This window comes from Neoarius graeffei, chromosome 18 (genome assembly GCF_027579695.1).
Source record: "Neoarius graeffei isolate fNeoGra1 chromosome 18, fNeoGra1.pri, whole genome shotgun sequence".
NCBI lineage: Eukaryota > Metazoa > Chordata > Actinopteri > Siluriformes > Ariidae > Neoarius > Neoarius graeffei.
The window spans coordinates 62,758,947-62,775,562 of NC_083586.1; the positions used below are offsets into that span (position 1 = coordinate 62,758,947).

General features: G+C 41.7%; 1 protein-coding gene across 1 annotated transcript; it reads right to left on the bottom strand.

The window, feature by feature from the left end:
* Positions 1–230: 230 nt before the first annotated feature.
* Positions 231–16,346, bottom strand: ndufb7 (NADH:ubiquinone oxidoreductase subunit B7). Its single transcript, XM_060899193.1, has 3 exons — positions 16,088–16,346; positions 6,145–6,313; positions 231–415 (listed from the first exon to the last, which is right to left on the bottom strand). The coding sequence occupies exons 1-3, from the start codon at positions 16,200–16,202 to the stop codon at positions 334–336; spliced, it is 366 nt and encodes a 121-aa protein (XP_060755176.1). The 5' UTR covers positions 16,203–16,346; the 3' UTR covers positions 231–333.
* Positions 16,347–16,616: the final 270 nt, after the last annotated feature.

Consider the following 16,616-nt stretch of genomic DNA (forward strand, 5'->3'; position numbering starts at 1 on the left):
GCATGGCCTAAAGATTTAAGGCGGAGCTTTATCTGATTAATTTCTAATGTAATCATTGTAGTTTGATTTATTCTGCAATTTAATGGAACTGTGAGGGGAGAGAGAGAAATGTAAATGTACAGGCTACAAGCTTCTTTTACTTTTAGCTAATTAGCATCATAACTCTGGGCTGCTTGATGTTTTGAATGTTTCAGTATAATATGATAAACTGGACCCACAGAGTACGAGAGTGGAGGCAGGATAAAGGTGCTCTTTATTATCGAGAGCAGTTTGGTATTTACAGACAGAGACCATGAACAAGAGGACAGTGGGACAGATGGGTGATCGGGACGACTATGCTGCCTGGGCTTCGATCCTCTTCTTCCTCAGGTTCAGCCGTCTCTCTCGCTCGTACTCCTTCATTCGCATCACGTAACTGCAGGCGGAGAGGAAAAGAGAGTCGAAGAAAATCAGTAAGCAGAGAAAGATAAATGGATTTTAAAAAAACCAAAACCACCACAGGTTACAGCAGGGCCTTGAGCTAGACTATAACTGGAATTTCCACTAATACATTTATCGACACTGGCAGGTTTAATAAAGACGCTCTGTAACCGCTTCCTGTTTGTACACAAGTCAGGGTTCTCGGGGATATTTTCAGATTAAAGCCCTGATAGGAGTACAGCAAGAAAAGCAGACTTCCCTGTGAAGCGCACTATACGGCTTTATTTCTAAATATTACTCAGTTTTAAAGAACAGGAATCCTGCAGTTAGACTTCTAAATCAGTGTTTAGCGTTGGGAAAGAATATTCAAATGTTCAGCTCATATTTGTACCACGGCATATGAAGGTTATTTTAGGTTTAAAAAAAAAAATTGAACTAGATAGACACTGAGACTAAAGTCACAGTAATTTGCACTAGCTGTTACAAACTGGGACATCTGGTCACCGTACGCTATAGATCCGGAACAGTGAGAGATAGAGAATGACGCTTGGTGAGGAAAAGTTGTGCCCTGCTGCCCCCCCCAAAAAAAAATCATTTTTCATGGATCATTCCAGATCAGTGATCCAGATCAGCACCAAAAGTCATAGGAATATAATTCAGCCCAGAGCTATTCTTCATGTGAAATTTGGTGATTGGTTGAAAACCGAGGGAGAAACAGCGTCCTAAAAACATTAGGATAATAATAAGAAAAAGTAGAAAGATCCTGAGTCAGAGTAACAATTTGCACCAGCACTGCTAGCACAAATAAAAATAAATAAATAAATAAAAACCCAGATCAGGTGGAGGCTGTAGTCTGAGAACAAAACTCAGAATTTGAGATTAAAGTTGTATATTTATGAGGAAAAATACCCCTAACATATCAGTGCTTGAAAAACCGCATGTCCGATTGTCTGAGACGACTAAAGTCTGTGCAAGGACGAGTAATCGGTCGAGAAAAGTTAGTGCTGGCAACCGCTCCGTGGTGCAGATCTGAACTGTCAGTCCAGCAGTAGCATATTTCAATTATTATTATTCTGCAAAGTGAATCACGCATTGTGACCTCTGACTCCTCATCAAAACAAAGTTCACCTGTGTCTATTGAAAATCTTGTTTTCCTGGACTGGTTCCTGAATAAAATTAATCCTACCAAGCGTCAGAGACATTGACTGTATGCTCACTCTGCGCCAAGAGAGCAGGGAACCGGTCTAAAGTAGCTCGTTTAGTTTCACGGGAAATGCATTAAAGTTTTATTCATCAACACAATATATAAAAGTACAAAAAAATATTTTGAGGAAATCAGTCAAAATTTCCTTGTTTTTGGTTATAATTCATCGAAGTATGCGTGTGTTCGAGTGTACTAGAAAAGCTCGGCTCAGAGACGTCCATGTAATGACGTAATTATACCAACTGGCTAAGGGCGACGAGGGTCAAGGACATCGTGTGCCAGCAGCGGGCAGGTCTCAAACTTTATCACGACTGGAATTAATAATAAACGATATCACTGAATAATGTTCCTTACCTCTAACCTGTGTGTGTGTGTATAAATAAGATTTTTTTAAATTGTTTTTGATAGTTTCATAGCCTAATAAACTAGACCCACCCGCCTAGCGGCCAAAAATATTTTTGCCTAGCGAGTGGGTCTAGCCTCGCAACATATAAACAAAAACACCCCGGGCATCAAATCGTGCCCGCCAATCACAACGCAAGGTTTTTGTTTGGATTCTTTGGGCGGGCTTTTGCAGGAGTGACGACAAAGCTGCGCGACGCTGGAGAAAGCACAGCAGGAAAGATGGCTACGGCTAGTGAACAGCGTGCGTTTGACTCCGCTTTGGAATCAGTTTTAGAAGAATTAGACTTGGAGTTTTCGTTGAAACATGAGCAGGAAGAGGCTCTCCACTCATTCCTTTTCAAGAAGGACGTTTTCGCTGTTTTGCCGACCGGCTATGGCAAAAGTCTGATCTACCAGCTGGCTCCGCTCGTAGCCAAAAGGATGGGGCTAGTTTGTGCAGTACGAAGAATTAATAAACAGCTTTGAAACATTACTTTTTGATTGTTTCTTATTTTCCCGTTATTTTAAATTTAAGGGAAATTATTTCACCAAACACCACTAAATAAAAACTCTCAAAAACAGTTTAAGCAAACCCTTGAAAAACACTTGAAAAAAATAAGTGTATGTTAAGTATGTGGTACAGACTCCAAACTTGTGGTCATTATCTCCAAACTTCTTAATATCTAGAACCTGTTTATTAATTAATACGCATTTTAAAAATTATTTATTTCAAGGCCTCCCCCACTGCTTTCTGTCGCTCTGACTACGTCACAGTCACTGTTGCGCTGATTGGTCAGAGCGTTGGCCTATACGCACAGAGACAGTTTGAAAGACAGCGGGTTGTTCCTTCCACACCCTTCGGAAATGTCTACGAGCGAGGCCAGACTAAATATTCACATTTAGTCTGGCTTGCCAGGCTAATAGTTTCATATATTTCGTAATATTTTTATTTTCTAAATATTTATCAACATACCGCCATTGTGACACGGGAGCCTGTGATTGGTGGACAGCTGACAAAGGGTGTCTCCTATTGGTTGTAAATTGTGACCTAAAAAAATCAAACACATACGGGACCCACTGATTGGCTGTTCACATACTGAAGCCAAGCGGAGACGTCCGGCATCTGTTGCTGTTGTCCGAATAAAACTACAGCTAAAAAAAGCTCTACTACTGGATTACTTGGACAGTCTTAGTCAGGAAGAAACGAAGAAGGGGGAGGAAAACCTGCATTCTGTCCTCTCCAAAATAAAATAAAAGTTCTGGGCAAGTGGAATTGTTCTTCGGGCAAGTACATTTTGGGTGCTGCTCGCCCATTGGGCAAGTAAAGCTGGGAGATTTTTTTTGAGGACTGTATATTCAAGATTATAAAGTCAGAAATTTGTGAAAGGGGGATAAAAAAACAACCCCAAAACATCAGAAATTTACAAGAAATCCTCTCGTGCTTCCTGGCTGCAGTGCATTCAGAGAAATGTAGTTGAAAATCTCTTCGTGCTTTATTCTTATATGACACAGTGTTTTACTGGGAAATACACCACTCGTATTTATTTTTCATCCGAGCTCCATCTGGGACACGGAGAACCAAAACCGGGACATGAATCTCTATCGGTCACTCGTGAGGAAATTGATGAATCGTTTTGATAAATTTGGGGACTTTTTTTGTTGATATAATAAAAAGAAAAATCACACACTGGCTTAAAGATATGAAGTTTATCTTCTCGTGTTGAAAATATTTTTTACTCGTTCACTTTGCTCACTCGTCATATATACGTTCACCACTCAAAGATCAACTTCGTATCTTTGCACAACTGTGTAATATCCTCTATATATTACACGTCTGTGGTATGATGACGATTCGACCCTGCAAAGTGAAGCGATCCGGTTCCTTGACAAAAAGCTTTTTTTCCCTCAAATTTGTGACTTTATAATCTATGAGAATATCTGAGTTTTCCTCTTGTAACTACCGTATTTTCTGGACTATAGAGCACACCTGTATATAAGCCGCATCCGCTCTATTTTTAAAAAAAAAAAAAAAAGATATACAAGCCGCACCGGGCTATAAGCCGCAGATATCTATGTTGAAAAATTAGATATTTACTGCATGTACAGAACGATTTTGTACTGTAAATGTACATGTATGTACCTGAACAGATTCTTTCCGAACAGTGCCTTTTAACACGGCAGCAACTTTGCTGATTAAAACGGAACAGAACCAAGAGAAAATAACCGGTATTTATTTACCTTCATTTCTCCTGTGTTTGAAATCACAAGTCACTTTAATCATCTTCGCTGGATTTGAAAATAATTACCAGTTAGTAATTTGTCGTGCGTGTTCTATCTGCTAAAGATCTGCTAATTCTTCTTTGCATTGATTTTTCGTCTATCTTATTTTTGATTCTACTTCCGGTTAGAGCGCCCCTAGCGGTAGAAGAAAAATCCACAGAATAGCCGCACCTTTGTATAAGCCGCATGGTTCAAAACCTAGGAAAAAAGTAGCGGCTTATAGTCCAGAAAATACGGTATATGGACTTATTTTCTAAACAGGTTCCCCCCCTCAGAATACTACCCCCCACCTCAACCTCCATATTTAAAAAAAAAAAAAAAAATTTAAACTACAAATAGCCCTAATACACTGTCGTATATCGGTCTCCTTTTATCAAACATAACATTTAGATAAATTTAAAAAATCCTCAGAACACGCATGACTGCAGTACGGAAAGCGACAGAGATATCAAAGGAGGTATGAAGAACAAGTTTTCCTGCAAATCTACTCGGAGATCTACCGCTCCGAGCAACGATGTACTGTAAGCCAGCGTGTAATGTGATACCTGAGCCAATCACATCCAGCGGGAGGTCTCTGAAGAAATGTCATACTGTCACTATTGTGCTCAGAAGTTGATTGAAGTACGCTGCTGTCTCAAGAGAGACGAGGATAGTTTTGAATCTCCGTCTGAAATATCATGCACCTTCACTTTCATCAGTCATGACATAAGGGGTGTTCACACGGCAACTTTTACTCCGGTGTAGCACCGGGGCTGCCCCAGTAGAGCGTTCACACGGTACAAAGTTATAGCGGTGTAGCCCCTGAAAGCTGCTTAAACCGGTGCAAATCTAACCCTGCTCGGGAGGTGGTTTAAGAAATTTACTCCGGAGTAAATGCTAGTTTGCGGGGCAGCACCGATATAAAATGGGACGTCTGAACGCTACAGGGGTAGACTCGCTACGCGTGAGGAGAGTTGATTACATACGGGCATTGCATAATTTGCATCCTGGTATTTTGCGCTTCCAAAATGGTGAATATCAACAACAGAACTGCGTGTCTTCCAGTGTTGCCAGATTTGGCGGTTTTAAGTGCATTTTGGCGGATTTGAACATATTTTGGGATGGACGTCAGCAATATCTGGCAACACTGGTGTCTTCATCCACGTTGTTTTCCCGGCGCTTGGTGATGCCATGACAACCGGGAAAAAGAAGTACATTTTCACGCATGCGCATATTTCATTTCCGCATTATTACTATCGGAAATGATAGTAATAATGATAGGAAATGATAGTAATAAAAGGAAATATCAAAACTTTATTACTATCAAAGGAAATGATAGTAATAAAGTTTTTGCTACTATAACACGGTTGCAGAAACTGCCGTGTGACCGCAAGTGGGGCTGCACCGGTGCTGACACGCTTCTCTCTAGTAAGCAGGGTTGTGACGTGTGAACGCTGCGCAAAATTTACACCAGTGTAAGATATATCGCAACAAAATACATCGGTGCAGCATCGATGCAAATATGTGCCGTGTGAACACCCTATTAGTATTCCGATTGTTCCACCCCCCTGCTGAGAGGCTTTATGGAAGGAATAAACCACTGTGTCATGCAGTTCTAGGAAAATAATCAACCAAACTCCAGTACTCACTCAGAATGATTTTTTTCCTTGAAGTGCTTGTTCCTGTTCTCATTCACAACTCACTGTTATAGCAGCTATAAACGGTCACTCCTTCACCAGCCTGCCCGCCCGCCCCCCCCCGCGTCAGCAAAACATTACGAAGAAACCTCAGAGAAGGATTTCAGTAGCAGCCACTGAGAGCTGTACAGAAGTAACGAATGATTTTTTTTTAAAAATAAATAAAAATACAGGTCTTACTCCTGGTGTTCGCAGTAATCCCAGTCGTGTCTCTCGTGCTTGCAGGCCAGGAAGTTGGGGAAGTTGTCTCTCTTACACTTCATCAGTTTCATCAGGTAGTGAGCGCAGTAATCACGCTGCTCCAGCGGCAACATGGCCAAGTTCATGTGCTCCTGAGTGGCCACGGGCTCTAAAAACCACAACACACATCCGGGGTTATATACAGAGTGGAGAAGGTGGTGTGTGACGGCCAGCATTGTTCCTCTGCTCCAACACACACACACACACACACACACACACACACACACGTAAAGAAATACTTAAAAATAAAATGAAATGTTTCAACATTAAAAAAAATAAATTAATACTATAATCAGTAAGCCATAATAAATGACAGTCACTATTGGGTGTGAGACAAAATTCCCTTTGCTTTAAAAAATAAATAAATGAAATGGTAGTCTGAGGTCCAGTGAGGTCAGTTTTATGCAGAAATGAGCTGTAGGTTTTCCTGAGCATCTTCCAGAACCAGCCCCAGTTCTTCTGGACACTTTGTCACACTCGCTTCTTCATTTTACACCAAAACCCAGCAGCCTTCTCTATGCTTTCTTTTTTAATCTGAAAAGTGCTCTCTTATGGAAAATGCTGCTCAGACATACCACAAATTTTTTTTCCTTTAACATTTAATTTAGGCAGCACGGTGGTGTAGTGGTTAGCGCTGTCGCCTCACAGCAAGAAGGTCCGGGTTCGAGCCCCGTGGCCGGCGAGGGCCTTTCTGTGCGGAGTTTGCATGTTCTCCCCATGTCCGCGTGGGTTTCCTCCGGGTGCTCCGGTTTCCCCCACAGTCCAAAGACATGCAGGTTAGGTTAACTGGCGACTCTAAATTGAGCGTAGGTGTGAATGTGAGTGTGAATGGTTGTCTGTGTCTATGTGTCAGCCCTGTGATGACCTGGCGACTTGTCCAGGGTGTACCCCGCCTTTCGCCCGTAGTCAGCTGGGATAGGCTCCAGCTTGCCTGCGACCCTGTAGAACAGGATAAAGCGGCTACAGATAATGAGATGAGATGTTTAATTTTGTGCTGGAAACAAACAAACAAAAGTTTGGAACTCAAATGTTTTTGTAATGTTGAGACTCGATAATGTAGAACTCATAAAATAGGAATCTATAACAAAGTTTGTATGGGGGGGGAAATAGGGTGTCTATGACTTTTGCACAGTACTGTGTGCGCGCACGCGCGTGTAGATATATAAAAACACACACGAAGGCAAGTCAAAAAGTTTGAAGACAAATTGAAAAAAAATCTTTATTTATGGAAATAAAGCTATTTCTCTACATATCCTCCATTTAAGTCTAAACACTTCTGCAAGTGGTGTTTCCATCAGAGATTTCCTTCCTTGTAGAATTCTGGAGGAAGTCTTTCAAACCTTTTGAAATTACAACATCTGTCTTCGAACTTATTGACTTACCCTCGTGTGTGGTTTGTTTATATATAATATTTCTATCCACATTCACTGGATATGAGCAATCGTGCGCTCTGATTGGCTACTCTACTACTAGGATATCAGCTCATACACGTACCGTGAGTAGAGAAAAACAATGGCGGAGCGTTACTGAACCAACCGAGGACGAAATAAAAACTCTACTCAAAAACAAAACCTCAAAAAAAAAAAAAAAAAACACAACAAAATAAGGAATGAAAGTATTTGGTGGTAAGAATGGAAATGATTTTGTCGGACATTTTGTATAAAAAGTTTTTATTGATCAAATTTGCAAAAAAATAAAAATGCTCTGTTTCTCAAAAGCCAGTGAATGTGGATAGAATAAAACCGTTATTCCACTCAATCTCGTCATACACGGATTATAGACAACTACGAGCTCACGTACGACTCAATTTAATGGAACAGCTTTAATATATAAGACTTTTATCTAAAATTATCTGTTTTGTCTGGAAATTTTTTTTGTAATGCCACACCCCTCCCTTCCCTTATGCTCGTCAAACGTTTTTGAGCATCCTATAGTTTCCAGGTTTTGGATAAAGAGGTCACTGGCTCACTTTTAATCTTCAAACCTGCTCTCTAAATCCTTTAAACCATAATCTATGGCGTATATCCAGGAGGCCCAGATTACAGATTATTATCTGTTTCTATTGTTCCTGTTTAACTGCCCGGTCACTTGAATCAGATTTAAAATGCTGTCAGTCTGAAAAATTGACAGTGACTTTAATAAAACTGCAAAGAAAGGCTGTTAATATAATTATGAAAGATTACAGTTTCACAGTGTGGTTTTGGGTTTCTGTGGTTCAGTGAAAAAAAGCTCATGGTGTTTATAAATATATAAAAAAAAACGGTACATATCTGGTTCAGTGTAACTAATACTTGAATAGCTAGATTATAATAAACATTTCTTCCCCTTCTCATTATTCTTTCTCCACAGTGGATAATGTCCCTCCATTTCCCCGTCCTCTGTATCTTCTTCTGTCCCACCAACCGTCCTCATGTCCTCCTTCACCAAATCCATCAATCTCATCTTAGCTCTTCTTTTCCTTCTACCCAGCAACTCCATCTCCAGCGTTCTTTTCCCAGTATTCCCAGGATCTCTCCTCTGCATGTGTCCAATCCAAACCATCTCAATCTCACCTCTCTCAGTTTGTCTCCAAGCTGTCCCTTGAATACAGTGGTGCTTGAAAGTTTGTGAACCCTTTAGAATTTTCTATATTTCTGCATAAATATGACCTAAAACACCATCAGATTTTCACACAAGTCCTAAGAGTAGATAAAGAGAAACCAGTTAAACAAATGAGACGAAATTATTATACTTGGTTATTTATTTATTGAGGAAAATGATCCAATATTACATATCTGTGAGTGGCAAAAGTATGTGAACCTTTGCTTTCAGTATCTGGTGTGACCCCCTTGTCCAGCGATAACTGCAACTAAATGTTTACGGTAACTGTTGATCAGTCCTGCACACCGGTTTGGAGGAATTTTAGCCCGTTCCTCCGTACAGAACAGCTTCAACTCTGGGATGTTGGTGGGTTTCCTCACATGAACTGCTCGCTTCAGGTCCTTCCACAACATTTCCATTGGATTAAGGTCAGGACTTTGACTTGGCCATTCCAAAACATTCACTTTATTCTTCTTTAACCATTCTTTGGTAGAACGACTTGTGTGCTTAGGGTCGTTGTCTTGCTGCATGACTCACCTTCTCTTGAGATTCAGTTCATGGACAGATATTCTGACATTTTCCTTTAGAATTCGCTGGTATAATTCAGAATTCATTGTTCCATCAATGATGGCAAGCCGTCCTGGCCCAGATGCAGCAAAACAGGCCCAAACCATGATACTACCACCACCATGTTTCACAGATGGGATAAGGTTCTTATGCTGCAATGCAGTGTTTTCCTTTCTCCAAACAACACTTCTCATTTAAACCAAAAAGTTCTATTTTGGCCTCATCCGTCCACAAAACATTTTTCCAATAGCCTTCTAGCTTGCCCACGTGACCTTTAGCAAACTGTAGATGAGCAGCAATGTTCTTTTTGGAGAGCAATTGCTTTCTCCTTGCAACTCTGCCATGCACACCATTGTTGTTCAGTGTTCTCCTGATGGTGGACTCATGAACATTAACATTAGCCAATGTGAGAGAGGCCTTCAGTTACCCTGGGGTTCTTTGTTACCTCACCGACTATTACATGCCTTACTCTTGGAGTGATCTTTGTTGGTCGACCACTCCTGGGGAGGGTAACAATGGCCTTGAATTTCCTCCATTTGTACACAATCTGTCTGACTGTGGATTGGTGGAGTCCAAACTCTTTAGAGCTGGTTTTGTAACCTTTTCCAGCCTGATGAGCATCAACAACGCTTTTTCTGAGGTCCTCAGAAATCTCCTTTGTTCGTGCCATGATACACTTCCACAAACATGTGTTGTGAAGATCAGACTTTGATAGATCCCTGTTCTTTAAATAAAACAGGGTGCCCACTCACACCTGATTGTCATCCCATTGATTGAAAACACCTGACTCTAATTTCACCTTCAAATTAACTGCTAATCCTAGAGGTTCACATACTTTTGCCACTCACAGATATGTAATATTGGATCATTTTCCTCAATAAATAAATGATCAAGTAGAATATTTGTGTCTCATTTGTTTAACTGGGTTCTCTTTATCTACTTTTAGGACTTGTGTGAAAATCTGATGATGTTTTAGGTCATATTTATGCAGAAATATAGAAAATTCTAAAGGGTTCACAAACTTTCAAGCACCACTGTATACTCCTCAATTCTAATCCTGTCCAGCTTTGTCACTCCTAATGAACATTTCAGCATCTTCAGCTCTACTAGCTCCAGTTCAGTTCAGCCTCCTGTCTCCAAAACAAACCAGAATCACAAAGTTCGAAAATAAAAGTGAATTTAAAAAAAACCTTGAGACTGCAAACATTTACGCTGGCTAAACGTTGGACTTCGACATTTCATAGCTCGTGGAGAATATTCAGTGTACTAATGTAATCCCACAGTGCGCCGCAAAAAGTTAACATTTGGGGTCTGTGTCTTACAGGTGCATTTACTTTTAATAATAAAGCAGCAAATGATTAAGGAATTAAATACGCATTCTGTATTTGGAGCTCGTGTTTGAACTATTTTTTAAAACTGTAATTTCGTAAGTTGCTTTTATTATTAATTTTGGTAGCGTAAATAAAAATATTCACAGAAATAAAGCATTTATGAGTCCAAAATTCAGCTACACGATATGACCAAAAGTATGTGTGCCCCTGACCATCACACCCATGTGTCCTTGTTGAACATCTCATTCCAGATTTATTCTCCTTTACTGTTATAATAAACTCCACTCTTTTCTTCTGGGAAGGCTTTCCACTAGATTTCGGGGTGTGGCTGTGGGGATGTGTTCATTCAGTCCAGCTATAACATTATATTACATTAATGGCATTTAGCAGATGCTCTTATCCAAAGCAATGTACAACCCCTGGCAAAAAGTATGGAGTCACCAGTCTTGAATGAGCACTCATTCACACATTTTATTCTGTCGAACAAACTCAGATCACAAACATGATACAATAATAAAGTCATTCCAAAGTGCAACTTCTTGGCCTTCAGAAACACTAAAAGAAATGAAGAAAAAGCATTGTGGAAGTCAGTAAATGTTACTTTTATAGACCAAGCACAGGGGAAAAAAAATATGGAATCACTCAATTCTGAGGAAAAAAAAAATGGAATCATGAAAAACAGACAAACAAAAGAACATTCAAAACACATCATTAGTACTTAGTTGCACCACCTCTGGCTTTTATAACGGCTTGCAGTCTCTTAGGCATGGACTTGATGAGTGACAAACAGTATTCTTCATCAATCTGGTGCCAACTCTCTTTGACTGCAGTTGCCAGATCAGCTTTGCAGGCCGGAGCCTTGTCGTCGACCATTTTTTTCAATTTCCACCACAAGTTTTCTATTGGGTTGAGATCTGGACTTGGCCTGGGCCCGCCCATCCTAAGCGTGACGCAACATGAGGGCCTGCTGCGAGCTTAGTCTGGCCAGGCAAGCTATCTACAGCTCCTCCAAGCTCCCGAAAAATTGGGAACCAATCAACTTTGAGCATCTCCAACGGCCCTGGGTAGAGGCGTGTTCAAGGCAGTGACGTAGTAGAACTGGGACCGGAAGCCATAGATTGTTTACAGAATCTATGCCGGAAGCGCTTCATTCACTAGAAACATTACGAACATGGAGCAAGTTCTCACTGAAAACGGAGCAAAGAGCAGCCCTGGAGGTATTTATTGAAAGGAAGGACGTTTTCGCCTTGCTCCCGACCGGCTTCGGTAAGAGTTTAATCTACCAGTTAGCCCCGTCGCGTCACATACGTCAGAGGAAAGAGTGATGTGATTGGTTTAAGCTTCGTCACAGCCTTTTCTGGCTTCGACCAGTAGCAAACAGGCATTTCAGGGAGGCGGGTCAACCACGGGCTCTGGGAAACGGTTGGGCTTAATATCTTGGCCAGACCAATAGCTCGTAGAGCTTTGCAGTCGCGTTAGCCAGACTAATCTGGACTATTTGCAGGCCATGACATTGACTGGATGTGTCTTTCACCAAGGAATGCTTTCACAGTTTTTGCTCTATGGCACGATGCATTGTCATCTTGGAAAATTATTTCATCATCCCCAAATAACTTTTCAATTGAAGGGATAAGAAAACTGTCCAAAATGTCAATGTAAGACTGTGCATTTATTGAAGAAGTAACCACAGCCGTCTCCCCAGTGCCTTTGCCTGACATGCAGCCCCATATCATCAAGGATTGTGGAAATTTGGATGTTTTCTTCAGGCAGTCCTCTTCATAAATCTCACTGGAACGGCACCAAACAAAAGTTCCAGCATCATCACCTTGTCCAATGCAGATTCGTGATTCATCACTGAAGATAACTTTCATCCAGTCATCCACAGTCCATGATTGCTTCTCCTTAGCCCATTGTAGTCTTGTTCTTTTCTGTTTAGGTGTCAATGATGGTTTTCTTTTAGCTTTCCTAGATGAAAATCCCATTTCCTTTAGGCGATTTCTCATGGTTCGGTCACATACTTGTACATCGACTCCAGCTTCCTCCCATTTATGCTTCATTTGTTTTGTTGTACTTTTTCAGTTTTCAAGACATATGGCCTTAAGTTTTTTGTCTTGACACTTTGATGTCTTCCTTGGTCTACCAGTACGCTTGGCTTTAAAAACCTTCCCATGCTGTTTGTACTTGGTCCATATCTTAGATACAGCTGACTGTGAACAGCCCACATCTTTGGCAACCATGCGTGAAGAGTTACCTTCTTTAAGAAGTTTGACGATCCTCTCTTTTGTTTCAAGAGACATCTCTCTTGTTGGAGCCATGATTCTTGCCAATCCACTTGGTCCAGCAGCCCTCCAAGGTGTGATAACTGAGACAGGCGTCAATTTAGGGAAAGGAAATTGACTGGGTGAGTCCTTATTTTCTACCTGAAAATTGAGTGATTCCATATTTTTTTCCTCAGAATTGAGTGATTCCATATTTTTTTTCCCTGTGCTTGGTCTATAAAAGTAACATTTGCTGACTATCACAATGTATTTTCTTCGTTTATTTTAGTGTTTCTGAAGGCCAAGAAGTTGCACTTTGGAATGACTTTATTATTGTATCATGTTTGTGATCTCAGTTTGTTCTACAGAATAAAACGTCTGAATGAGTGCTCATCCAAGACTGGTGATTCCATACTTTTTGCCAGGGGTTGTACAACATTCCCAGAGCAGCTGGAGGGGGCAGTTTGAGGTGAGGTGCCTTGCTCAAGGGCACTTCAGCCATTCCTGCTGATCCAGGAAATTGAACCAGAGATCTTTTGGTCCCAAAGTTGCTTTTCTAACCATTAGGCCAGTTAACAGCATTACTGAGATCAGACCCTGATGGTCAGATGTTTTTTTTTTTTTTTTTTATTTATTTCACCTTTATTTTACCAGGGATAAAATCACATTGAGATTAAAATCTCTTTTACAAGTAAGCCCTGGCCAAGAAGGCAGCACACAAAAACAGAAAATTTAAAAACAAGAACAGACTGACTGATACACTCGGTTAAGACAAGCTTTGAAGTCAACAAGTGAAATAAAAACCTCAAGTTTTAGTCGTCTCTGTAGCTCATTCCATGCTGTTGGAGCACTACAAGCAAAGGCAGTCTTACCAAACTCAGATTTTGCCTGCACAACATCATACAAGATATAGCTACTTGACCGTAGATTGTACTGAGACGTACTAGGTGTTAAAAGAACAGATATATAAGAAGGAAGTTGGCCAATTATTGCTTTGTACACAAAAATTAACCAATGTTTATGTCTTCTCATAAAGAGTGAGGACCAACCAACCATTTCATACAAGGCACAATGATGGGTGGAGTAACTTGCTTGAGTGATAAATCTTAATGCAGAATGATACACGGAGTCTAAGGACTGTAGCAGAGCTTTAAAGGTACGTCTATAAAATACGTCCCCATAATCCAAGACTGGCAGAAAAGTAGATTCAACCAATCTTTTCCTTGCTTGTTGAGTAAAGCAAGATTTGTTTCTAAAGAAAAAACCCAGCTTTAATTTCAGTCTACAAAGTAAATTCTCAACATGCAATTTAAAGGCTAGATCTTCCTCCAACATAAAACCCAGATATCTATATGAGGAGACGAGTTCAATCGATTTACCCTGCAAAGTGCATAGTTGAGGCAGGGAGGATCCCAGCTTATGGGTTCTAGAAAAGAACATGAACTTTGTTTTCTTCATCTCATCTCATTGTCTCTAGTCGCTTTATCCTGTTCTACAGGGTCGCAGGCGAGCTGGAGCCTATCCCAGCTGACTACGGGCGAAAGGCGGGGTACACCCTGGACAAGTCGCCAGGTCATCACAGGGCTGACACTATGGCTACGTTTACATTATGTCGAATCAGCGGATCATCAGATTAACATTCTTAAAACGATTCGCGTTTACACTAAAACCGTTAGCCGTGCACACAGCAACGCCAATACGCGGATACGCTCGGCTCCGCAGGCATCCTGCGCTCCAAATCACTCCGCCCTGAACAGCGAGTGCCCTCTGGAGGGTGCGCACTCTGGCCCTGCGCAGCTCACACAGCGCGCGAGTGAAGTGCGCAAGCCACGATTCGGGACTGAGCCGCTGTGTGTGAGATCCCAGCGCACATCACTTACTACTTGCAAGTGGAAGGATGGCAAGCCTAAAGACAATCATAACTACACAACGGGCAGTATTTGCATCAGTATTTGCAGTATTTTCATACTTTTATACTCTTTAATGAAAGGTGATACACGGCGGAAGTCCGAGCCGTTTTTCAGCATTCGCGTCACATGACCAACGCCAGCGAATCAGGAAGGTGGATGTCACAGTGACGTTGTCCAATGAGACGCCAGCTAGAGCTCAACACAGCGTATCCGCGTATTTTGAATGCTTACACAGCACCGGAGCTGACACGATCTGGATTGAATACGTGGACGCTGGCGGATTCCCGTTTCCAGGCGGTTTAATGTAAACGGACAGTGCATCCGCGAAGAAAACGAGACAAATACGGTCTAGTGTAAATGTAGCCATAGATACAGACAACCATTCACACTCACATTCACACCTACGGTCAATTTAGAGTCACCAGTTAACCTAACCTGCATGTCTTTGGATTGTGGGGGAAACCGGAGCACCCGGAGGAAACCCACACGGACACGGGGAGAACATGCAAACTCCGCACAGAAAGGCCCTCGCCGGCCACGGGGCTCGAACCCGGACCTTCTTGCTGTGAGGCGACAGCGCTAACCACTACACCACCGTGCCGCCCCGAATTGTTTATTCAATTATTCTATTATTTATTGCATTGCCTGTTTGCACCGTGGGTCAGAGAGGACTGTAATTTCATCTGTGCTGTATGTCGAGCATGTATAGCATATTTGACAATAAAGTTGACTTGACTTGATACAGATGCATATTTACATCCGTAAGATCTTTACTGAGACTGTTTTATATATATATATTGTGAACAACAATAATGTTGAGGTTGAGGAGGCTCCAGTTCATCCCAGAGGGGTTCAGTGGGGTTGAGTTCAGTCTGTGCAGGACACTCAAGTTCTTCACTCCAACCTTCACACACCGTGAGGTTTTGGGGTCTCAGTTCCACTGAAGGAAAAAAAAAAAGTGTGCTTCTGAATTTGGAGGAACAGCTTGGCAAAAAAACACTTTGGGTGTTCTGGTCGGGGTGCACAAACTTTTGGTCATAACGTGCAGGTAAGTAACACGACCTGCGTCTCAAACAGCAGCTTGCTGAGTGCACCAGGCAGGGTGGAGAACACTTCACTCCACACTCGGACACGGAACAGGGTGACATCTGGGTTTAGAACAGCAGCCTTCTTTCTGTCAACACTAAACATTCACACTGATTTATACACATGCTGCTGCTGTTTATCTAAAACCCACCTCTCTCCTTCCTCTCCTCGGGGAAGCCGAACTGCGGGTCGTGCTGTAACGGGCCTCTCGGGTCCGGTGTCGTGTCCCGCTCCGTGATGTAGCTCCGCACCAGATGAGAGCCCATTTCACCGCTGAACCGGAACCGCACGCCTGATCAAAACTCCAAACGCTTCTCGATCCTTTTCTTTATAAAGAAAACAGTGCCAGTCGGTCACCTCCAGGTCCGCTCCTCGGCTTACTTCCGGTCTGTGCAGGAAGCAAGCAAGTCGGCTCGCACGACGTGTAACACCTTCCGGAGTGAACGCGGGGCGTAAACATTAGTTCCGGACCGAGCGTTTAAACGCAAACTCCATCTCGCCCTTGTGCCATAATAATCTGTCATACACGAGATCTTCTCTCAGAATTATCACTTCTCATCATGATGGTTGTCAATTTATTGATAATGACAGTAGAAAGAAAGCACAAATTTATTCATCACACACTTGTGAAATTCCTCTCTGCATTTAACCCATCTGAAGCAGTGAACACACACACACAC

Excerpts from the sequence above, each read along its gene's own strand:
- ndufb7 (XM_060899193.1), bottom strand. The coding sequence starts at position 16,202 with ATGGGCTCTCATCTGGTGCGGAGCTACATCACGGAGCGGGACACGACA. Across the intron at positions 6,314-16,087 it reads CGAGGAGAGGAAGGAGAGAG|AGCCCGTGGCCACTCAGGAG; the intron begins GTGGGTTTTAGA and ends TGTGGTTTTTAG. Across the intron at positions 416-6,144 it reads GATTACTGCGAACACCAGGA|TTACGTGATGCGAATGAAGG; the intron begins GTAAGACCTGTA and ends CTCCGCCTGCAG.